At 39.7% G+C, this 25,198-nt stretch overlaps 1 protein-coding gene across 3 annotated transcripts in view; it reads right to left on the bottom strand.

Annotated features, from left to right (window-relative positions):
- Positions 1–25,198, bottom strand: part of BDP1 (BDP1 general transcription factor IIIB subunit) — a 92,172-nt gene continuing 66,974 nt past the window's right edge. For all 3 annotated transcript variants that reach the window (XM_075932237.2, XM_075932239.2, XM_075932238.2), the window contains exons 33-42: positions 24,793–24,956; positions 23,660–23,783; positions 22,790–22,976; positions 20,644–20,716; positions 17,355–17,556; positions 15,143–15,359; positions 13,947–13,989; positions 11,510–11,792; positions 6,447–6,693; positions 1–2,806 (exon numbers count right to left, since the gene is read on the bottom strand). In XM_075932237.2, the coding sequence (XP_075788352.2) occupies positions 2,681–2,806; positions 6,447–6,693; positions 11,510–11,792; positions 13,947–13,989; positions 15,143–15,359; positions 17,355–17,556; positions 20,644–20,716; positions 22,790–22,976; positions 23,660–23,783; positions 24,793–24,956 (1,666 nt within the window). In that variant the 3' untranslated portion in view covers positions 1–2,680. The remainder of the gene's footprint in view (positions 2,807–6,446; positions 6,694–11,509; positions 11,793–13,946; positions 13,990–15,142; positions 15,360–17,354; positions 17,557–20,643; positions 20,717–22,789; positions 22,977–23,659; positions 23,784–24,792; positions 24,957–25,198) is intronic.

The raw sequence follows: 25,198 nt of genomic DNA, 5'->3' as shown, positions 1-25,198 counted from the left end.
TGATATAAAAGTATTTATTCACATAATTTACATATAGAACAGACTGTTTCTTTGAATCCAAAAGCTTACACGTGAACAATATTCCTACAGTGTCAGTGAAAGAACACGTCAAGGAAAGCAGTCCTTTGCCACATCTTAATAGAAATGATAAGCCATTGATCAGTGCAACTTAACATAGGGTGCTGTTCTGTATCCTTCCATCGCTATGACTTATACAACTTTCATTCCAGCACGGAAAACACACATTACAGAAATGTGATTCACTTCAAAAGATACTTGTAACAAAACACACATGGTTTGCTGTTTAAAAAAAAAAAAGTCCGTTGTCCCTTCTATTTCACAGGGATAAATAAGGCACAATACATTTTGCTGTCTCTGATTATCATTTATGACATACAAATTATTTTTAACTTGTCATTTGAATTGCATCTGACATACTATGAATGAGTCTGTACTGCTTTAGCAGGTACTTAGAATACATTATTTTATAGCATCCTCCTCCACAAATCATTTTGAGAATGTATCAGTGGGGGTGATATAGCTGCTTTATCTAATTCTAAAATGCAACAAGCCCAATGTAACAACAAAATATTTGCATACAAGAACCAGACTCTACAATATGCACATTAGCCTTAGCTACATGTATTCAGTGTTATTATATTACTGCAATGTTTACCATAGAAGGAGAAAAAACACAAATATGGGTATTTCAAATTAAAATAAATTGTCAAACCGTGAGACATTCATCTCAAACTGGACATGAGATTGGATCAATTTGTACAGTCATTTTTTGAATTCCAATTGTCATTTACTTGAAAAACAGAGGAAAATATTCTGTTTGACAGTTTTCCCTTTCCACTGTAGCATTAAAACTAACTGCTTCTCACATTTGGATGCTACAAAACAAGCTATCTGAGCTTCTAGTTTAATGATTCCTAACAGCTGGGCTATTTTTGCTTATTATTCAAGTCTTGAGGGCTCTTTTAGAAACTAAGTCAAAAAAATAACTTCTGAAAGGATAAAAATTCAAGTCTCAGCTAGTGACTCAAGGGGAATCTGATAATTATAGTTAGGAAATAATTATGGATTTGCTAGTAAATCACCACCACCTCTACAGATTTTTTTTTGTTTGTTTGTTTTTGCAGAGGGTGGCAAAATAATCTTTAAAATAGTTTGAATATTCAATTTAGAAAATGTTTTAACTCATTAAGAATCATTTTAGTTGAAGCCAGATCCATGCACTAAAATACAAATTATCTTAAGGTTGTGCTTCTACCTATAAACAAACATACACTAAGCATTACTGACTGAGCTGTGGCAAATAAAGCTCGAGTTAAATAACTGCATTGAAGAGGTTGTTCAGAATTAATATGGAACTAAATTTGTGACATACTCATCTTGACATATGGGACATTGTGTAAATCCCATTTTCTGAAAGTCTATTTTTCATCCTTGATTTCCAGTGGTGAATGTTTAATCAAAGAAAAAAATGCAGATTTTTACCTAAGTCTAATTTTCAATACCTACTTACTATTTCAAAAAGTCAAGAATTTAAGAATGAAAATGTATTTGTCTTTTAGAATAATTCCTGATTTTTGAAGAATTGAGACCATGTGACTCTGTTAACCCCTCATGGCAATTTTTTCTCATTACATAAGTGAAAGTTAGTCTTCATGTGACAAATCAAATACCATCCTAAAACTAAATTTCAGCACTGGGGGGACAAAAAACAAACACGAAATAGGAGGAAAACCTTTATGAGTTAAAGGTTTCAAAAGTGGCAAATCCTCAAAACTACCTCATTCAATAGTTCTAGGTTCGAATCTGCTCACCTTTACTCTTAATTGGAATTTCCTTAGTATAAATTACATCAATGGAGTTATATGAATATATAAAGACAGTGCATGAGCAGAATCCAGTCTATTGTATTAAATATTTAATTTAGAAAGAAATCCGCATTTACAATTGGACATCTGTCCATCTTTTCCTTACCCCCAAATCAGATAGATGAAGGACTAACATGGGATAGCATCTTTTAATACATTAAAATTAAATAAATAGTCTTTCATGTTTATCTCTGTACATTTAAAAGGGATTAAACATTCTGCTTTCCAATGATGACCTTAAGCTTATGTATCTGTGAATTTGTCATTACAAATATACATACTTTGGAGAAGTCTATAAAATAACCAACAATAGAAAACTTCTCTATGTATTTACAACACTAATCTTTTCGAATTGATTATCTATCTACAGAGATAAATATGAAGATTAATTCTCCTTCCTGCAGTGGAACTTCACAAAAAGAAGTATAGCAAATAAGTTGTAATAATGAGCCCCAAAAGCTTCAGCATTATGATTTGAAGGGATATTGGCATGTGGATAGTCATTTATTCATTGCACTTCTTGAAGGTAGTCATGTCCCTAAGCTGGTTGTAGAAAAGTTATGTAAACCAACAGCTGCTGTTCAGTCTCATCATGCCAATCTAGTTCTGACATGTTTGAAAATGCTCAGATTACCCAGAATGAGGGGGGAAATGATTTTCTTCTCCAACAGTGCTTGTTATTCTCCATTAGTGAGTCTGGAAATAAATTAAGACCAAGGAAGAAAAAGGAGAATTCACAGCAACCCATCTATACACAGTTCCATTGTTGCACTGAATTCTTAGAATCTAGAGCTTTATTCTGAATCATCTACCTCCATAAAGATATCACTGAAAAAATATTCCGAGATTCTGGTTGGCTCCTCTTCTTTCTCCTGTCCTTTAGCACAAGAAGCTTGTTTCTCAGAAGACTCAGAAGAAATCTAAGGAAAAAAAAAAAGCTGCACTTACAAGTTTTAACATGTACTGAGATTTGCTGTCTCTCTCATGAATCTGTGCCTCATCTTATGTACAAACTGTTAATATAATTATTTCCGCAATCAAAATTGTTTTGGCAAATAATCTGACATTAACCAAGCAAAACTGTAGTACAATCATCCTCAAAATCTCCAATTCATTTATGCAGTTGGATGGATTGATTTTATCTGATTAAGCTATTATCTGTAATATTTATTCTTTAAAAATCTACAACGTAATGGAATTCTACTCTTGAATCCATGCTCCTGGAGTAGGGATGTAATAGTGTAGTTAATTAACTGATTAACCAATAAGCAAACGCTTATCGGTTAATGCTATAGACTACGTGCATTTCCTCCTCCCCTCCACCGCTATTAAATTTTAGCCAACTCGCCAGCAGCCTGGCTCAGTCCCAACTTGTGCCAGATCCAGGACCTACCCCCACAATGGCTCTTTGTTTAAAAGTCTATTAGAAGCCAGGTGGGCAGACAGCCCAGCTCAGTTCCAGCTCATGCTGGGTCTGGGAGCTCAGATCATCCCTCCCCCCCGACACGGGCTGCTGTTACCCTGTGTGGCTGACTCTGTATGTGAGGCAGCAGCGCAGGATGACAGGCAGCTTGGTCCAAGAGGGGAGCTGGTTTTTAAAACTGGTTCACCTTGCAGACCAGCTCCCACCTGGAACTGTGTGCTGCTGCTGCTCAGAGGCAACAGCATGGAGTGGCAGGGAGCTCCTTGGGAATTGAGCCAGAGCACACTGGCTGCCAGTCCTACCCCCAGGGACTATATAATAGTCGAGTAACTGATAAAAATCCTTGAAGTTAATCGACTATTCAATTAACCAATATTTAACATTCCTACTTCTGAGACAGATGTACAAATTTTCACAGCTCCTAGACACACATGCTATTTCTGGTAAGGTAATAACAGAAATGAGATCTGCAATATTATAATACATAAGCAACAGGGGTTAACATTTGTAACATAAGCAACATTTGTACAGGAGAAGACCATGTGGCTGATTTGCAAATTTCATTGACATACACAAGCCAGAGGCAGACAAGTAGTAGTACATGTTCTGAAATACAAAACGTGAGATGGTATAACCTTCAAAACATAGTTGTCAGGCTGCTGCAGCAAGATGTAATCAGATATGGTTCACTTGGTAACAAGCTCAACATATTGTCAAGTAATAAAAACTGTGTGGACTTTGAGGGCTTTAGCATTTTCAAATAAAAGCCTAGAGACCTTTTTACTCTCAGTTTTGTCAGAAACGACATTCAAGTTAGTGGGAAATGTTGGCAAGACAATTGATTAAGGTGACCCTCCAAAACCTTTCGGGGACAATTTATTAGGGATTAAATAGGGGTTTCAAACAATTATCCTTAAGTTCCCTCTAAATTGTGTGGCTGGGCAGCTGCCCAGTAAGATATCAAGTGCTGCACAAGTTAACTGTCCCTCCACCTATTGCTGTGCTGCTCCTGCCTTCAGACTTGGAGCTGTTCCCAGAGCCTCCTAATTGCTTTGCAAAGGAGGGGAGGAAGGGGGCATGCTGATGTCAGGCCCCTCTCTCTGCCCATGTACCCCATCTTTGCCAAGTGATGTCAGAGGTGTGACAGGGAACAGAGGGAAACTGCTGAAACTATGTACTGATCTACTCAAAAGGGCAACATAGCAGCAAATCATAGGGCTGCAAAGAAAAAGTAGCGCTCAGGATTTTAGTGAGGCTCCACCAATTGGGCTTCATTTTGCCATCATCTGAAATTCTGTGCTTTAACTGACGTGTAAACAATAGCAAGACAGTAACCTCCATAGAGCTGTAGAGCCCCACACAGATACAAAATTTTGCATCCATTGTTGCAGATACCTGTGGATATAAAGTGGATATCTGCAGCTTCGTAAAACTCTACAAATCCTCTTTTGGTGGAGAGTGAGGGCTGGGTATTTTGTAAAAGAAAAAAAAGGGGGGGCCCCTTTCAGTAAGGAATGCAGTCTGGGAGACGTGTTCTCCCACCGTGGGTCCACGTTGTCTGGGACTGGGGCAATGGCCTGACTTCTCCATCAGCGCACAGCTTCACATCAGATCTGTCAGCCAGGACTCTACACTTCAGATACTTTGAGTTTTAGTCCTCTGACTAAACTCAGAACAGGAGGAAGCTGCTCCACTTCTCCCAGAACTCAAGATGATGCTGTATATACACATACACTTCTTCCCCATGCACTGCAGCTGCACTGGGGAGGTCCTGCCAGGCAGGCTATCAATTTACTTGAAGGGGCAATGCATGTCTCAATCACAGTCACACACAGAGTCACATTTACTTCCTCCCAGCATATACTTGTATTATTGTTACTTCCTGCAATTATTCTTTCAAAGTGCTATTATTTGAGTTTTTGACTAGTCTGTTCATTTAATAATTTTCATTTCTCTCTCAAGCTTAACTTAATTCTAGTTATTTCCAAAATGTCTAGCCTGTCCTTGCTGAACAAATTATCCATATGGTAACTTACAAAAAATACATATACATATCTTTTTGTTTCTATTGGTGGTACAGATCAGCATATTACCTCAATAATTTGGTGCATATAACAAAACTCATTTCACACAGGTATGGAAAAAAAAAAAAAGGTAATATTATGTTGGGATAAGTGTCCTGTTTCAGGTTTGCTTAATGAGGAAAATGTAAAATGACCTTCAGAGATCAGAACAAGAGAACTGGGGAGATTTAATATTAACTAACATAATTTCCTCCTTAAGGAGAGGAAAAACAGTACAAATGAGATGGGATGAAATCAAGCAACTGCATTTTTAACTGTTCAGTTATGGTTCCCACTACACTTTCCAGGAAACATGAAACCAAACACCTGTCTCCTTTAGGTAAAGAGCAAATGGGGAATTTTCAGAGACAGATGTGATCAGTTCCCTGGGTCTGCTCTCCACCTTATGTGCTCAAAACAGTGACCTCGAATTCCTGATTTAAGATAGAAGTGAAGGCTAAAACTGGGAGAAAAATGTCAAAATTTAAGATGACTTTTGTTATCGGAACTTTGCTCTAAGACAGCAGTTCACAAACTTTAGCAACCTAGGGATCCCCATTTTGATTTAAATGTTTTCGTGGACCCCCTAGCCAGCTCCTAATTTTCCTTCGGGGTGCTCAACCCCTGTTCAGTCCCAGGACCTGTTCCCACTCCACTCCCTCTTCCAAGGCACCACTTCCACTCCATCTCTTCTCACTCCTGCTCCTCCCTTCTCACTCCCAGTGCTTCCTCCATGCCACTGAACGGCTGTTCTGCAGCACTCAGGAAGCAGTAGGAGGGAAGGAGAATTGATCAGTCCCAGACATAACTTGCAGACCATCTGGATGTCCCTAGCTTGAGAATCACTGCTCTAGTAGATTCCAACATATAAAAAAATGGCATATAATTGTGGTTTGTTTGATCCTATCATTCACCATAGTAATTTTGTTCAATTTTTTGACGTACAGATAAGCAAAGGAAGTCCACAATTCTACAAGAAAAGTCACAGTGAACACTTCACACACACAAATGGTTGTCCCCTATTAGTGCTTTATATTTCATACAGACACGATGTTCATAGGTAACCATATGTACCTGAACTGCAGCACTGCCTATATTCTCACATTCAGCAGAGGATGGCAAGCTCGTAGAGGGAAAGGAACAGGACTCCTGAGTGTCTGTAGTGTTCTCAGTAGATGGAGTTGTTTTTTTCAGACTTCGACTTGAGGCAGCTATGAGAGGTTTTCGGAGTCTCTGTCTATTCCCTTTAGCATCCTCTCCAGGTTCAGCATTACTTGATTTACAAATTAAAGATAAAAACCCCAGAGGTCTTCGGCCAGCCCTATTCAAAACAAAAATTAACAGAGCTTCAAGATTTATATAATACTAGCAGCTTGCTTAATGAAATAGGAGTAGAACTCCTGTTTCTATTTAATGAGAGTATGACTTACAATCTAATAGCAAACATTTCTGAATTATAGGAGTATGAATAAACATTCTAAAATAAAGCATTTGGAACAAGTTAATCAAATCAGGAACTGTTTTGTTTGCATCTTTTTTTTTTGTTTTGTTTTTTTATTTTCTGAATTGGAAAATACCACAAATTTACCAGATGACTTAAATAGCACAGAAGCCTAATCCTAACTACCTACTACATGCCGCGTGTAGCCGCGGGCACGGAGTCCAAACTAGCGGGGCTTTAAAAATGGCGGCGTCTGGCAAGATGCAAATGAAGCCCGGGAAATTCAAATCCCGGGCTTCATTTGCAATTTCGGTTGCCTACATTAACCACCCTACTTCGAACTGTGGTGGTAGTGTAGACATACCCTAAAAGTCTTCAACAGCCTCCATGCCAGCACAACATGAAAGCTGGAGCCCGTCTCTCATATTCAAGAATGGCAATGTAAGCTCTCAGATCCCCTGGCAAAAGAAACAGCTGCAAAGGAGATCGGACAGCTTCTTGCCACAAGAACAGGAAACTCCTTTTCACAGGCCTCCACTAATGCATCACGTGAGGGTGGAATCCTCCTCTCCCAAGGGCACCTAGAAAGAGTCCCAGAATTCAGAAGGAAGGCACTCCTTGCAACAGGACCTGCACCAGATCTTCACTCTATCAACATCAGGATAACCAGTCACAGTGAACTGTTCATGTTAATTCGGAAACAAAAAAATCTGGGGCAAAAGCCCAGAAACATTTTGTAGACTAATCTCTGAAGATTATGCATGAATATCACTTACATCTGTGACTGACACTAGAATACAAATAAGCAACAACTAAACTCTGCTCACAACAATGATGATATGAGAGGCGAAATCATGGGTCAATAGGTAACAGTAAAAGGTACTAGGACAAGAAAAAACAGAGGATTACAAAAACAGATGACTGTAGGTAGAATAAAATGCTGAGTAAATAAGTGATAGTTAGAGGAACAGAACTAAACATAAGGGGAAAGGTAAATCAAAAGATATAAAAAGGAACATATGAAGCAATAAAAAAAAGTAATGCTGCATCTTCTGTTTGTTGTCTAGACTGTAAACTCTATAGGGCAGTGTTATGTCTTAACATAGCTCTAAAGACTGAGTACACGAACACTTAACTGAAAAAAAAATTAACAAAGCAGGTACATTTATACTGTATATAACAACACAGGAAGGGGGTATTTAAAATAAATGTTTATAAAAAAAGTTACTAATCTAGTTGTTCACTAGCATTTGGAGACTTGGGGAGTCTACATCACAAAAAAAGCCACTGTGTAAGAAGCCAAATACTTAGTAGACAAGGGATTCAAATATCTGTTCACTGAGGCATACTACCAGAAAAAGCATGAAACAGAATGGATCATCACTGATTACATATTCTAGTCATTGAGTGGTAATAGTGTAGAGGGACTATATTTCCCTATACTAAATACAGGACGTGGTAAAATTACTCCCATTCAAGTGAGTTCAGCACTAATCAGTCAAAGCTATGCAGTAAAACTCCTCAAATTAACATCAGGTTGACTGCACCCATTAAAAAAAAAATCCAACTACACAGTATTTCATTTACCTTATCTGTAAGGCTTTAGGATTCACATGTGGAAGGGGTGACACACTCACACACTCATATCCCTCTCTTATACAGGGAGGGTGACCAGCTAAGTTGACCCTCCTTGCCTGGTGCTCTCTGCGTTCCATGCCTGGCTCCCGGGATGGGCCCGCTTCTCCTGTTACCTATTACTGTTTCTCCCCAAGGCAACAGTAGGGAGGGGGGGTGTTTACAGGGTCATATGCTCCCTCTCTAGATTTCTGCTAGGGTTCACACCAGAATGTGGCCAGCAGCAGCCTTTCATCATTGTGCAAGAGGAAAGGTACTGGAGCTTCTTCCAGCCATGGGAGGAAGGGAAGAGAAGGAAGGGATGACCTGGCTCATGTCTTTGCAGAGTTCATCTCTTCTCCCTCTCTCCCCCTGCCCTCTGTTCCCATGGTTGGAGGCAGCTTGTCCTTTCCTGCCTGCACAGTGCCAAAAGGCAGCTAATAGCTCCAGGCTGCTGCTGGGCAGTGACATAACCCACCTACTTCCTGTCTGCCAGCTACAGCACAGGCAGGCAAGCATTAAGCTCTAAGGATTCATTATGTTGTGTACCAGAACCAGAGGAACCTGACTGCAAGGGCTTAATTGAACCTGGGCAGCTAGGGAAGGGTGCCTAAAGTATGGGGCAACTCTGCATTGCCTTGGAGCAGGAGAAGATGGTGCTAAGGGGGCTGCTGTGGCACTGTCAGGATGCAAAGAGACTGGAAATCGATTCTCGCACCATTCTGAGCTTAGTTGAGGGGTGAAGGAGTATCCTTGTGTCAGTGTTATGCAGGGCTTTAGCACATGCAAGGCTTGGCTCCTTCTGGCCAGTGCCCTGGGTTTTGAGCTTTTCTTGGTGGGGTACTAGCCAGCCAGAGGCAGTGGGGAAGAAAGGAAGAAGCCTGCTATCCAGGCTGTTGGTAAGCAAAGCACTCTAACCAGGAGCTGGTTTTCTGCACAGCATGGAGTGGGACACACTCTGCTAGGGGTAACATGGAGAACTGGCAGGGCTGGGGTGTGTCTGTGTGCATGTATGCGAAGGGGCAAAGCAAAGGGGACAGTGAAAGGAGGAGCATATAAAGGGCAACAGAGGCAACATGTAACTGGCTGCCTCCTGGCACCTGCCCACTCTCAGCAGCCATTACAGCTCGGATTGCATGGCCAGTGCTGGTCACAAATGGGATGGGAAGTAGGAGGTGGGGCCCCACTGTCAAAGTAAGCACACAGAGGGAGTGATGCTGCCAGACCAGTAAGAGGAGCTGTCATGATTATGAGGGTTAGCCAGCAGCCTGGGGATTAAGGGGTTAACTACACCTAGCCAGGTGGAGTGACCAGTAGCAATGTAGGTGGGACTTTCAAACTGGGACAAAGGAATTTGGGTTTTTTCCTTTCTCCCTTTTGTCTCTCTGGGTGTGTTCTCTACAGCTACAGAGAGGGACAAGCATGTCTCTCTCTCTCCAAGACACCATTCTTCATTTTCTGTAAATAGGGTAAAGTTTAGGTAGTTTCGTTAGGCTTTAATGTTTTAAGGGTTGAGTATGGGATCTGATGTCTGGCACTGCTTAAAAGATGTTTTGGCTTTTCTTTGTAACTAAGTTCTAGGCCCATAGAGTTTCTCCATGAGTATATTTTGTTACCTTCCCATCTAGTCATTATGCCTGCAACAGGAATATTGTTGTAATAATAAAAGTCTTCTCTTTTCTTTTTATTAACCTGGTATTGGTTACTTGTGTGTCCTGATTTTTATAATAGGGGTGAGATTTCCCAAATGATCTTTCCCCTGATTTCTTTATCAATATTTGGGTGGTGGCAGCAGAAGTTTTAATCCCAAAATCTAGGTTTTTTAAGATTTTTGGGGAAGTTTTATACCAAAGCCTGGTAGATAAGGCTTTGGGGTACACTTACTGGTCTCCACTTCTGCATTTATCATGCCAGAGTGGGGAAGGAGCCATGACATGGTGGCATAGCAGTGGGATTATTTTGAGAACCCAGGATTTTTAAAAGGACACAGGTTTTTCTTTGAGTTGCAAGCTTTGCAGTTTTTCTTCTTTTTTTCCCTCTTTCTTTTGTTTCTGTGGGGCCTCGAGGAGAGGCAGACAGAAGCTTAAGCCAAACACAGACCATCCCAACCAGTTTTGGGTTTTTTTTCTAGTTTTCGGGACAACTGGATAGCTAGGATAGTTAAGACAGGATGTCCAGCTCTAGGACAGACTCATACCCCAAGGAGAGGGCAGGAGCAATGTATAGCCGCGCTGCTCCTCCCTCACCTCTGCCTTCTCTATGGGAAGCTGCCTGTAAGGCAGTTGGCAGATCTCTAACTCAGAAAGAGGTTGAGCTTATCCTACGGATAGAGAAGAGGTGAGCACAAACTGAGTGTGAGGAACAAGAACACCAGGCAAGGCTAGCACAAGAGGCCGAGGAGAAGCATGCCCAACCAGAACATCTGGAGAAGCTAGCAGCAATAAAAGCGGAGACAAGGTGAATGGAAGTAGAAGCACAGGCCAAAATAAAGGAAAAAACCCAAATTCCTTTGTCCCAGTTTGAAAGTCCCACCTACATTCCTACTGGTCACTCCACCTGGCTAGGTGTAGTTAACCCCTTAATCCCCAGGCTGCTGGCTAACCCTCATAATCATGACAGGAGCAGCCAGCTCTGCACACTGCAACTTTACCCCACCACCAGCCTTGTACACCCACCTTCATTACTGGCCACTGAACCTCCCTCACTCACTGCTGGTGAGCAGGCAGCTGGCAAGCCAGGATCCAGCTAACAGCTGGACCTGTCTCTACTGATGGGGGGCATGGAGAGAGGGATAGAAAATGTAGGACAATTTGCTTATTTTTAAGAAGTCAGGACACCTCCAAGAGGGCTTCAAAATGAGACCTCTAATCACCCTAAGAATACTTACAAGTGATCCATCTAGCCTTTCTAGTTTTTTGCTGAGGAAAAGTACGGACAATGTTCTAGTATAAGGGTTTTTAAACCTGGAATCACAACTACCTTGCCCTTCCCACGATGTTAAGTAGAAGGACTACCATATGCAAGTCCTGATAAGAAGGGGGTCTGCAGTATGAAAAGATGAGAACAAGTGCTTCAGAAGTACCTTGGCATCTGGGTTCCTGAAGAGGCAGCTGGGCTTTCAACGTGTCCCAAATGTCCAGATGCACAAATATCCAGAGAGCTTTCTTGCTCAGTTTCTTTTTCTTTTCCCTCCTGTTCCTTTCCTGACACCAACTCATCAGAACACTTGCATGCTGACTCTTCAAGCAGTACAGTTCCTAAATTCTGAAAGGATTCAGATTGCCCTCTTTCTGAAGTTTTAGACACAACTGTAGAGGTAGGTCTTTTTTTCTTCTTTGAAGTTTTCAGTTTTCCAGAAGTTTTCCCTTTAAGTGAAAAAATTAATATTACGCATAAATGGGAAATGTATGAGACACACAACCCAGGCTGGAGAGATTTAAGGGGACACAGATCCCCCTGAATGCATCCCAGGGGGATCCCGTCACATTCAAATTTTCTTTTAGAAATAGATCATATTTTGGGCCTGAAAACCTTACCTTCACACAGATAATTAGAATTGGAAAAGATAAATTAGGTCATGCAATCTGTATCAGCCAGGGCAGAATGCTCCCTATTATACTTTCTAGGGCTTGCCTCAGTCATCTTGAATTTTTCCAAGATATAGGCTTTCAAAATTTCTTTTGGGAGATTACTGCAAAACTTTAAAGTAGTACTCTGAAATCCCCTATACAAGTTTAAAGTGCTAAACAAATCTCACAATCTACAATTCAATCTACCATTTCCCCTTAATTTCATCCCACTGTTTTTACAATTACATCCCTTCTCTTCGCATTAGCTCAAATGTTATGTCTTTATTGTTTCCATCTTTCAAATATTTGTAGGCTAATCCTTCTTTCAGTTAAGCCTTTTAACTAAGAAAAGGCTTTAAAAATCTTCCTCAGACATCAGTCCCTCTAGTCTCCTGTTCTTTTTTTCAGTTGTTCTTCTTGGAAACCCCTCTAATATATTCACATATTTCCAGTAATGAGGTTACTGTAACCAAACCAGTAACGAAAAATAAAATCACAGTTGTTAAGTTGTGTAGAGAAGGACTATAATTTCTGACAGAATGCCTTTTGTGCATGCAAACTATAGACCCAATTCAGAACCACTGAAGCCATTGAAAGTCTTCCCATTGATTTTTAAATATTTTTAGATCCAAATGTTAGATCAAGCCCGGTATGATTCTGATTCTTTATTTGGTTACAGCGATACTAAAAATAGGGCATCTCCACTATATTTATGAGGTCCCACATAAAAACATTGTGTTCTATCTGCTGGGATATCATAACAGCTAAGACAGGGCCTATCCTGATCTGGTTAGAATTACAAATGCACAAAGACAGTTTGGCATACTACAGTTCATTGTTCCATTCCAAACATGAGGAAACATTTGCCAAACAGAAAACAGCAAATTTAGCACAGGTTGACCATCTCTGGTCCTAGACTCTCTGCTCCAACTGGGCCATGGATATTTCTGGACTGCTGAGCCACGGGACCCTAGTGGCCCAGGGGCAGGGGAGCCTGATGACCTGCAGACAGGTCCCAGAAGAGCCCGGAGTCCATCAGCAGAGGGGCCGACCTCCCCTGGTCTGGCTAACTGCCTCCTTCAGGACCAGTCAGGTACCGAGGTGCGGGACCAGAGAGGTCCAAAGTGTAGCAAAAAAATATTTGCCAATTTAAGAGCTTAGTTTTCTGATCTCTCTTGTTTAAGTTAACTGAACAGTTTTGTTCCAGTATTTAAGTAATGATATAACAACTCTTCCTCCAGTTGACAGTAATTTAGTATGTATATGTCTGTTGGTGCTGTCTTGTTAAGAGGTATGTTCTTTTGACAAGTACTAAATGAAATTCCTAACCTTGTCAGCTAATTAAATCATTCTCCTTTGCTCTGTATTTGAGAGCTTTCTGTTGGCCTTTATATTGGTGTGCAGAACCTTTTATGGATTGGGGACTGCTGACCCACAGAAAAATCAGGCAGGCAGGAGGCAGCAGGGACTGGAGTGCCAGCATGGGCTCTCCATTGCTATGGGGAGGAGGGCCAGATCCAGGCAAGCCGGGGACTAAATCTGGATCTTGGGCCTTGGGTTCCCCACCCCTACTGTATATACAAGTTCCTAACGAGTATACTGAATATAGAATTTTCTTCTATATATGTCTGAGGCATTTTTGCTGGTTAATTTTTAGGCTTTTTTAAAACCCAATATCATTAATGAGCAAATTAAGATAAACTTTAAGAGCTACCTTTATTTAAAGCTCCAACTATAGTACTATTTTTGTAACCAGTGGAATAACAACATGAATATATAAAATTTTGCCAGACGCCTAATCCCAATGCAGGTATTTGAAACTTGAGTGAATGGTAGATATTTTCCCCTTAATGAGTAAATGGCCACAGGTAGAATTAGCTTGCAAAATGTCAATTTTAACTACCATTTACAAGATACTTCATATGCATTAGATCTCAATGATTCACCTACCAGCAATTTTCCTTGGAGCATTTGTTGATTTAAGTGAAGAGTCCTGTATTAAAAACATTTAAAAGTCAATTTCTCTTTTCAAAGAAGGTGCACTATGAAAGCTAGTAAGAAATAAAAATATTGTACATTTACAGCTGAGGACAAACAATAGGAAGAAAAACATCTTTAACTCTCAAGAACATGATGGGACCTCATGTCACTTGTGAACTCTAGTGTTATTGAAAAGCAGGCTTTTGGGGAATTATCAGAGTAGTCATGACAAGGGCCTCCAGTTCAGAAAATATAAGAGCAAGGAAGGTGCAGGGGGAATTTTCAAAGTTCCCACTAGAGCCATTGAAATCTTAGTGTAGAGTTTTCCACACCTCCAAAAATACTGTACTTAACAGCAAAAATACATGTAAGTTACTCCCAATAATTTGGTTACCGCACAGGATAGGAAATTTGTCCAGCTCCCCTAGTAAAGACGGCTGGGGACATTCTTAGCCACATAGCTTTTTCCTGTAATGATTTTTTCCCAAGAATCATGAAGCTCCTTTCCCTGAAACAAAGCAGCTAAATGACCAGTATATACCTGAAACTTCTCCTGCTGCAAGCACACCACCAAAATAAGAAAAACAAAACCTGAAAGTGGGTAAACCCACAGAAACAATTAGTAGGAACACAAAGTACGTCACATAGAAAGTACTATGGAAAACAGAGCCCATGAGTATATTCAAAGGCTTAGTCTACACTAGACCAGGCAGGTCGGCTTAAGATACGCCATCTAGCTATGCAAAATGAATAGCTGGATTCATCTGACCTTAAGCTGAGCTGCTGAAGCATCTACACTGAGAGAGGCCTATGGGAGCATCACTCCCGTCAGCTTCCCTTACACCTCACACAATGAGGAGTATAGAACGCCAATGGGGGCTGCCACTAGACCTGCTAAACAGAATGCTAGAAGATCAACCTCCAGAGGGTCGATCTTCTCCGTAGTGAAGACATGCCCCAAATGAATACAAAAACTAGAGCCTAGAGTATTTATCATTCCTACTGTTTGAAACAAAAAGCAACTTACAGCTTTCATTTTGCTTCTTGGCAAAATTTCAAGTAGGTAATTTACCTAGTTAATATATTCATTATTTTGAAGACAAGCAGTACAAATGCATACCTCTCAGGAAATACCTTTTTATGCGTACTATGAATTAGTATCTGACCTTGTAAGTATTGGCCAGATTATCCTCTGTTGAGGTAGATGGAGTCTGCTTAGCAGGAGGAGTGTCACTTTCTTCAAGATCAACAGCATGCCTTTTCAAGGATGTCTGACCCAAATTAGCAAATGACTCTATTGATGCTCTCTGCAATCCTTCTGTTCCTGTATAGTTGTCTAAAGATGTAGCAGCTTTATCATCTGTAGCTGTTAATGATCCAATGCTGTATTTATAATACATGTCAAAGTTACCATTGTGAAAAGTTACTAATATCTTAACAAAATAAAAAAAAAATGTGCAGTTTATACAGCAAAGTTACAAGCTGATTAAGACACAAATCTTTGCTTATATTCTTATCTATAAGTAGTATCATTTCAAACCCCTTTTATCATTTAGATGATTAGCCATAGAAGCTTTGGGTTTCTTTTAAACCACCAGAAATTAGGCACTCTCATGACACCTTCTATCAGTCTTTTTAAAGGTCTTGTTTTTATTTTTAACATTTTGTTTCTGCTTGAACTGTACATTTTCATCTCAGTCCAATAGCATACTCTCCTTAATATATGAACACATGTATGAATTAGTATGTGACTTTTGTGTGGGATATCACATACTAGATGTTTTTGCTACAGTGAGTTGCAGAACAGGGCAATTAAGTTTCTAACAAAAAAAATATTTTGAGATCTGCATTTTGCTGTAATATCTGTGACCACCAAGGAGAATGGCATTCTTCCTGTCAATTATAGCTATATCTTTTATCTACGATAATCATGTTTGCAATTGTCAAATATAATTTAACTCTACTTCCATGAGAATATAAATCAATTGTGCATTAATATTAGCTGCATCTTACTGCAATTACTATAGTTTTCTAGATGCTCAGGGTATTTATACTTGCAGCCTAATCTCTACTAGATTTCCACTGCCACCATTAGGGAAGGACGATAGTCCTGTGGAACAACCAGGACAAAACTGGCCTGCCACAGAAGGAGAGTGGGGGGTGGGGAGAGACACTTGAGACACATATTCCATTACTGCCCTCAGTAATTTTGCCTGTCATCACCAAGGGGCCAACAGGCAAAAACTCTCTCAAGAAGGAGCCTCAGCTGTGGAGCTCCTACATCAAAGGGAAGATCTTCATCAGAATGAGGAGCAGTCTTAACAGCTGAGCTTACAATACCAACTGAGTGCCTAAGAGCTCTGTTTCATACATGCTGTGACACGGGAAGAGAACTATACATGAAGGAAGCATGTCAAAAGCTGCCAAAGTGTATTACTATGTTATTCTTAGGAAGATTTCCCTCTTAACTTACAAGTATATTGCTGTAACTTACTATGTGTAGATCTTGTTGCAATATTTAATGGCAATGAGACCTATTTCAACAACTGTGATGTGAAAATATTCACAGTCATATTAGATCATTTTTACAGGCATACTCCTAAACTCTTTGTTGTTTTCATGTACTGCTGTAAGCTTAGTTTGACACCAGTTATATGCTTCTGTTTGTCTTTATTCAAGGAAAATATTATCAATCAACAGAATTAAAAAAATTAAACAAAAGATTTCTTATGTTATTTTTACAAGTGTTCTCACAAAGGTGAATCCTTAAGAATCTGGAAAAAGTGATTTAACTATGGAATTCATAGTATTTTAGAAAATATAAATGAGCTCAGATTTATAATTTGCATTATTTTTCACCATAAATGTTCAAGTCAATATAGAATTTGACTTTACTAGAAAAATTCTAATGAAACTAAGTATGGTGCTGCTGGCACATGACCAAAATATTTAATTAAAATAGATTTACATAATTGATTTATTGCTGACAGAACTGAGAACAATCACCTATCACTTATTTTAGTAAGTCTTGTGAGCCAGGTAATAGTTCCTCCTGCATTTTTCCTTTAGTGAGTTCCAATGTACAGCCCGTCCCTAACTTACAGCCTCCTCAACTTACAACCATGCGCACTTATGACCAAAGCGGTAGTAAATGCAGGCTCTGAGTTACAAACGCGACCCGGGCTTACGAACAGCACAGTCGCAATGTAACTCAATGGGTTCCAAGTTACGACCATTCCGAGTTACAGCCAAGCGTTTGGTCCATAACGCATTCGTAACTCAGGGACCAGCTGTAGTTAATTTTACAGGCTCCAATAAGTTAGCTTGAGAGGCTCTGAAATAAATGCAAATTTATCTTGTAGTAGAGTAATCATTTACCTCTCTTCCCCCATCATATTAGCTAAGCTTGTATTCACTGGAGTGAGAAGTATCGGGGCTGGCAGCAATGGCTCCAAAGCTTGTTCTAGTGACATAGATGCATCCTGGTACTCTCTTGAGTCTGCTGGAATTTCCACCAGTGTTAAAATAAACGTCTGTTCCTCTGATTCCTCTGGACATTCATTGCCATCTCCTCTCACTACTAAAATGGTATTGGAGACAAAAGGTAGATAATTAAACTCTACTATTTTCTTTGTGAAAATTACTCTAAAGGTTGTTGTTGTATCATGCCCTCCTCGACAACTAAACTTAGATTTTCACAGTTTGTTTCTTAAGACAGAAAAGGATGGGAGTACAGTAATTACTCGTTTAAAAAGAGCCCACTTAACACATTTTCGCAATAGCACAATTTTTTTTTTGTTAGGGAACATTTTTTGAATAACACGACCATCCCTGAAATAACACAGAAGTGCTCCGGTCAGCCGCTCTCTCGGCCGGGCTGCTGTGAGCCGCATGTGCTCTTGCAGCTCCAGCCTGCACTTGCTAGCAGCCAGCCGCCTTGGGACTGGGACACAATGTTGGGGGAGAAAGGGGACTGGGTTACAGCCGGGAGGGGAGGTGTTTGGCTCTGGGGAAGGGAAAGGGAGGAGGATTGGGTTGGGAGTATGCCCCTGTGACAGGTCTGCCAGAACCCGCATTGCATCAGGCGAAGGGGAGGGGGTGTCGGCGGGGAACGGCCACCAGCCTGCAAGCAGGGGCAGAGGAGAGGGGGTGAGGCATCCAGGGACATGGGCATACTCCCAACCCAATCCCCCTACCCTCTCCTCTCCTTCCCTTCCCCAGAGCAAAACACCTCCCCTCCCTGCTGTAACCCAGTCTCCTTTCTCCCCCAACCTTATGTCCCGGTCCTAAGGCAGCTGCCTGTGTTCAGCGGCCACCTGCTAACAAGTGTAGGCTAGAGACGACTCAGCACCAACAGAAAATTGACTTCGACACCACCGCCTGAAACGCAACCCCCACCTTTTTCATTGTTTTCAATGGGAAAATTGACCCTGCATAACACATTTTCGCTTAGCACGATCATTTTCTGAAACGTATCTACTGTGTTAAATGAGGAATTACTGTATTGTGGAAACCTGTTTGGCCTCTTCAGAGAGAGAAAAGAGAGGAACTAGCATTACTTCACAATAAAACTTTCTGCTGATTAAGAGCTGTGTTATATATCTGAGGAGAACCCCAACCATTATGCTTCATTCAGAAAGATAAGAACAAGAGTAAGTAGATGTACCCTATGCTAATTAAATCCATCAAATCATCCATTATCCATAAAGATTAGAACCTAATACCACTACCACCAGTAGCTAATAGTTACTCCTTTAGTAAAAGCAGCAGATTCCTGTTATTTTGGCAGAAGTCCCAGGTTCTAGTCCCCACAGACAACCTATGATGATGTACTTCTACAGTAGGATTGGTCATCAATACTAACATTCTGGAAGTCCATATGACCATCGGTTTCACACATACAGAATAGGAAGTGACTGTCTAGGAAGGAGTACTGCTGAAAGGGATCGTAGTGGACCACAAGCTAAATTTGAGTCAACAGTACAACACTTGCAAAAACAAACAAACAAACAAACAAAACAAACCACACACACACACACACGAGTCTGGGATGCATTTACAGGAGTGTTGTGAGCAAAACACAAGAAGTCATTCTTCTGCTCTACTCCTCTACTCTGTGGTGATTAGGCCTCAGTTGGAGTACTGTGCCCACTTCTGGGCATCACATTTCAAGAAAGATGTGGAGAAATTGGAGAGGGTCCAGAGAAGAGCAACATAAATGATTAAAGGTCTAGAAAACATGACCTATGAGAGAAGACTGAAAGAATTGGGCTTGTTCAGTTTAGAAAAGAGAAGACAGAGGGGACACGATAGCAGTTTCCAAGTATCTAAAAGGATGTTACAAAGAGGAGGGAGAAAAATTGTTCTCATTGGGCTCTGATGATAGGACAAGAAACAATGGCCTTTAATTGCAGCAAAGGAGGTTGGACATTCAGAAAATCTTCCTAATGGTCAGGGTGGTTAAACACTGGAATAAATTGCCTAGGAAGGTTGTGAAATCTCCATCACTGGAGGTATCTTAGAGCAGGCTGGACAGACACCTATCAGGGATGATCTAGACGGTGCTTGGTCCTGCCATCAGGGCAGGGGACTCGACTTGATGACTTCTCAAGGTCCCTTCCAGTTCTGTGATTCTATGATTTTTTTTTCCCCAAGAGTCAAACATTAACAGATAGATAGCAGACAACTGCCACCAGTAAGGGTAAATTTAACAAGACAGTTAAAGACAAGGAATCAGTTTCCAAGTCTAGCAAACATCAGTGTTATTTAATTACTTCTTCAGGTTGAGCTACAATGTAACAAGCTACCACATCACATAGACTACATGCAGCATTCTATCATTAAATTTAGAGTATCCTAAAAAAAGTTTGTGAAGGAGAATGGCTTAGAAAGAACAGATTGAAAATTAAAGCTCAATCTAAAATATACACAAAGGTACAACTGCAACATAAAGCAGAAATCCCTCCATTTTGTTGATTTTAATAAGTACTACTCCATTCTTAATCTACTTTCTTTATATCAGTTCATATTTTGAAAGCAGATTCCCTATTGCAAGACTTCTGCAATAACAAGGCACAAAGGAATAGAGAGGAAAGAGCAGCCTGGAGTCACATATACCCTCATTTTGAAATTGTAAATTACAATCTAGCAACAAGACTAATAATTCCTTTTCAGTATGTGTATCTGATTTTTAATTCAGAGATTTTTTTTTTCCTTATTCAGACTGTAGCAGTTCTGAATGTTATTATTCATCTTAGTTTGGTCTAAAAAGGTCTGTATCCACTTAATATCTTCTGCTGCATTCAAATGTGTAAGCTTACTGACAACATAAAAATGGTTCAAAACTTAAGTCTCTCCTGTGACTTACAGCATGAATTTAAAATACACAATAGCAAAAAAAATCAATTATCTGCAGATTAACTCAAACTACTTCAATATCAAATAATAAAAAGTCAGCAACATCAATATTATAGAAAGTTCTTAATTTGTTAGTCCATCCTTGCAGGAGTATTTCTACCATACTAATTTTGTTTTCATTTTATTTTTCCATACATATTAAAATGAAAAAATATTATGAAAAATAATTCCCAGACATCCTGACTTAATACTACACCTAATTGGGCTAGCAAGTATTGCTTTGCTGTTTTAGGCCATAAATGTATTGTACCTGAACTGTATGCACAAGTTTCTTCTGTGCTGGTTATATGTTGATGTTGAAACTGCTGTGTAACTGCTTCGGTCTAGAAAAAAGTATTCCATAAGAAATATTAACAAGCCTAGCAAACAACTCTAGAAAACAGAAAATTTTATGAAGTCTTATTTGTAACACTTGATAAACATTAACAAAGCAGAATAATTTAACCACACCCTATCTAGTTTTCTGGATTTTTTTCAAACTGTGCTGAGGATTTAGGATAGAAGAATGTGAAAATAATAGGGACTAGAAACACTTGGGAAATCTAACTATAAGAATTATTGTGTTCTGCTTTTATGCACTTTATCTTCGTTCTCTCTAGCAATGGTTTGTTAAAAAAAAATCAAGTTACTTTTTCTACAGAACAACCCTGCAAAGCTGACTCATTTAATGGATTGCTCAGAAGTGCAAAGAGCATCAATTCCCCTACCTATTACGGAAACACTGTGGTGCTTGGAGAAAAACACAGAGCTTAGTCACTCTTTCTTCCCCTTCCATTTTGAGGCAAATTAAGTTGCTAAAAAATAGTATTTTATAAGTACTCTTGCTACGGGTGGAGTATTGTGAGGCCACTCAGTTCCACTTGGGTAGAGTCAGTTGAGCTCTAAACCAATGCTAAAGGGCAAAGCAAAAGAGCTATGATAATTTAGTCCCTGTTAGCATCAAGAAGGAAGTCAAGTGCTTGGCAATTTATTGGATCTGTAAAATGCTCTCTGTAGACTGAAGTATATTCATTAACCAAAACCTAAAGGTTTAAGAAACTCAGAGTAACTAGGAGAGTTTGTTTTTTTCAGGTTTGTTTTTTGAGGAGGTTGTTGCTTAATTAAACTTTAGCCAATTAACATCATCAACAAACTTCAAGCTAATATCTTAAGTGCAGTGTTATAGCCATGTTAGTCCTGGGGCATTAAAGATATAATATGGGGGAGATAAGAAGTTACTCACCCTGTGAAGTAACAATTGTTCTTCGAGATGTGACCCATGGGTGCTCCACTCTAGGTGTCAGTTCCCGTCCCAGTGCCGCGGCGGGACCCGACACCTAGAGTGGAGCACCCATGGGGACACTCGAAGAAGAATTTCTGTTATTGGACCAACTTCTGTTGGTGAGATAGACATGCTGATCTGAAAAGCTCTGTAGAAGCTTGAAAGTTTGTCTCTTTCACCAACAGAAGTATCTAATAAAAGATATTACCTCACCTACCTTGTCACTCTAAAGTTTGCCACAAAGAGGCCAATAATAATTTTAAATCAAGTGAGACAGGGTTGGTATAGAAACGCAAATCTGATCATAACATTCTGGCAAAATTAAAGCTACAATCTAAGGAGAAAAAAGTCAAATGATCATAACTGAAGCATGCACACCTCAAAGGGGGAGCATCATTTGGAATACTTTTGTGGACATATATGTGGGTCCATGCAGATCCCAAGACTGCTTCTTTCTGCTGTGTATGTACATATTACAGTGGTTCAGGGCTAAATTATCTCATCAGGAACAAGTAATTTAGGATTGAGATTTTTGAGGCCAGAGGAGTCCATTAGTTCATCTAAACTAAAGTCGTGTATACCACAAGCCATTAAAGTTTCAACTAGTTATCCAGAATGAATGAAAACTTTTAAAAAATGTAATTGGTATAGGTGCCAGCTTCCTCCAGAACTGCAGGGGGTGTTCAACCCCTCACTCTGCCCCAGGCCTCATCCCCTACCCCTGTCTGTACCCCACCTCTTTTCTGCCTCTTTCCACTCTCTGCCATAAATGCACCTCATTCCCACTCCTCCTCCTCTCTCCTACAGCCTCCTACACCAGAGAAATAGCTGATTTGCATTAGGCAGGAAGTGCTGGGAGGGAGGAAAGCAGTTAATAGGCAGAGGCCATCTGCAGATGGGAGGTTCTTGCAGGAGAGGGGTGGGAAAAAAATAGGCTGGCTGCCAGGGGAGTGCTTAGACCTACTAATTTCTTCTGTGGGTGCTCCAGCATCAGAGGACTCATGGAGGCAGCATCTATTGTCATTGCCTTCTTTATAGTTTCTCCAAATAACTTCTCTTCTTACAACCTCTTACAAAAAACAGGCATTTCTAATACATCAAATGTTTTAAAAAAAATACAAGTACTTTTTTTTACCTGTATCAAGTGAACTTCATGCAAGTTCTGTACAACAGTACAAGGCTTATTTTCAGGAAGGACACCAGTAGAACTTTGATTAGACTCATTCTCTAGCCCAGGTATGGAAATTTCTGCTTCTGAAGATACCGTTGGAAGTTTTAACTCCACTGAGGCTTCCAAGGTGTCTTGTGTCTTGTTTTCTGTTCTGAAAGATGTATACAGTTTATTTGATACCAATTTAACAATATGTAACATACTGTAACATGGGGTAAATCGGGCATTCTGCAAAGCTGTTATGGTTACTATGTGCTGATGTATTTTCTTTATGCAATCAGTAAAACAAATCATACTGAAGATAAACTCCTTAGATCATAACTAGATTCCTCTAATAAGGAAAAATATTAAAAATCCCCCACAAATCTCCTAAGGGTAAAATATTTTGGAGAAATACCTTAGTTGACAAACCTCTGCTAACTCAGACTCACAAGTTATCCAAAGTGAGACATTTATAGCTGCAGCTGCAAGCACAGTCAGTCAAACAGCCCACAGGTGAATCATGACCTCTATAAATGTCATCCAGAGTATCTATCAAAAATGGAGCTAGTTGCTTTTTCAGTTCCTGGGACTCAATAATGGCTACTTTGCCAAACATACAAATAAAAGTTTTATTCCATTAGTCTTACGTTAAGGCTATTCACCCCACCAATCACACTGTGGAACTAAGTCATGCACCAAAACAACTAAAGATACACCATTGCACATATCTGTACATATCCCTGTTTTATGCATGCATTCAAAATGTACATTTTTGAAAATTTAGTCCAAAACATTTCACACACTAATTAACATACGATTTTTTTTTCTTATCTGTTAATATCATCTACTTACTTAGCAAGGTTTCTGCTTCCAGATCCAAAATTCTTCAGATCTACAGAACTGTTCTCAGCTGGTCTGATTTTCCATTCTAGTTCCTCTTCTGGCTCTTCTACGGTCTCTATTAGAGCTTTCCCCTCTATGATTTTAAAAATTAAGGTAAATCATGTTCATTATTGTGTGAAATATTTTTCTACCACAGCAAGATGACTTAGTTTGAATGTCTTACATTACCGCATATGCATTAGCTGATGGGACTATTTTAAAATATATTACAAAGACAAATATGGTTATACTTGAAAAGAGGTACAAGAACAGGAGGCAAGTATGTAATTTAATAGCTGAAAACTCCGCTGTTGAAATGTTAATGCATGGCTGTAGTTATGAACAGGAAGCTGAGTTTTCAATTTGTTTTAGTTTTAAGGCCAAGATTTTCAGAAAGAAAAAAAAAAGGCTAAAAAGGCAAGTTCTTAAGTAGAGCTGGACAAAACGTTTAAAACTAAATTTGTCAAAAATGCAGTTTCAGTTGCTCTGAAGCAATTTACAAATTTGCCATGAATGTGCCAAATATTTTTAATCCAGAAATAAAAATATGTCCCAGCATCACAAAATGACAGAGGGGAGAAGGCCACCTAACTTTTAGCCCAATGGTTATGGCACTTACCTGGGTGTAGGGAGACCTGAGTTCAAGTCCCTGATCCAGATCATGGATTCAAACGTGTATCTCCAACAGAATTATTTTCACCTATTCTCAGTGGCTATTTAGCTATTTACAACATGGAACAGCTTCAGAAGAAGAGATGGGGACAAAGAAAATGCAGAATACCCTATAGCTGTGTGTTTAAGGAACATCTCTTGGGATGGGAGAGACTCAGGTTCAAATCTCAGCTCTGAAAGTGGCTTTTAATCCAGGTCTCTTCTCCCTCAGGTGAATGCCCTAACCACTGGGCTAAAAATTAAGGCTACTGCTTGCTGCCTCACCTTTTAAAAATGTCTGTAAATACATTGTTTCATTAGGACCCAAATTATTTTTTATTCACTACAATTTTTTATTTGATTTTCCCACAATTTTTCAGAGCTGCCAGTTTATCCTAACCCTACCTTCAGGCTCCTATTTTCTAAAGCTTGAAAATGAGGGAGAAGCTTACCACTTTGAATTTGGTTGAACTGCTCCACAACTGCACTTTGAAGAAGAGATTTCTGAGTAACATTCCTGTTTGTTCCTAAAACCCTGCTCAGATTTGGCTTAGGCTTAGGAAGTCTGCATCTTGCAAGCCTTGATGTACTATTCAATTTGGGCACAGAGTGATCACTACAAAGAAACAGAAACATGCCATAAAAATAATTTAATCCTCCCATTATTTAATGTGTTTGAATTCAGTGTCAAAAGAAGATAAATACCAGCAATGAGGGACATAGTGGAAAGGGGGTCAGGGCACAGCAGGGGAGTCGAAGATGGGCCAAAGAACAAGAATAGTGGAGTCTGCAGAAAAAAGTGGGCAGGCTGGCAGGAAGAAGCAGCAAAGCAAAAAGACCAATTGAACTGGGAGAATT

The sequence above is a fragment of the Pelodiscus sinensis genome, chromosome 6 (genome assembly GCF_052426305.1).
Source record: "Pelodiscus sinensis isolate ZL-2025 chromosome 6, ASM5242630v1, whole genome shotgun sequence".
Classification (NCBI taxonomy): domain Eukaryota; kingdom Metazoa; phylum Chordata; order Testudines; family Trionychidae; genus Pelodiscus; species Pelodiscus sinensis.
Note: the sequence above shows the minus strand (reverse complement) of the source record. Positions and strands in the feature narration are given on the sequence as shown.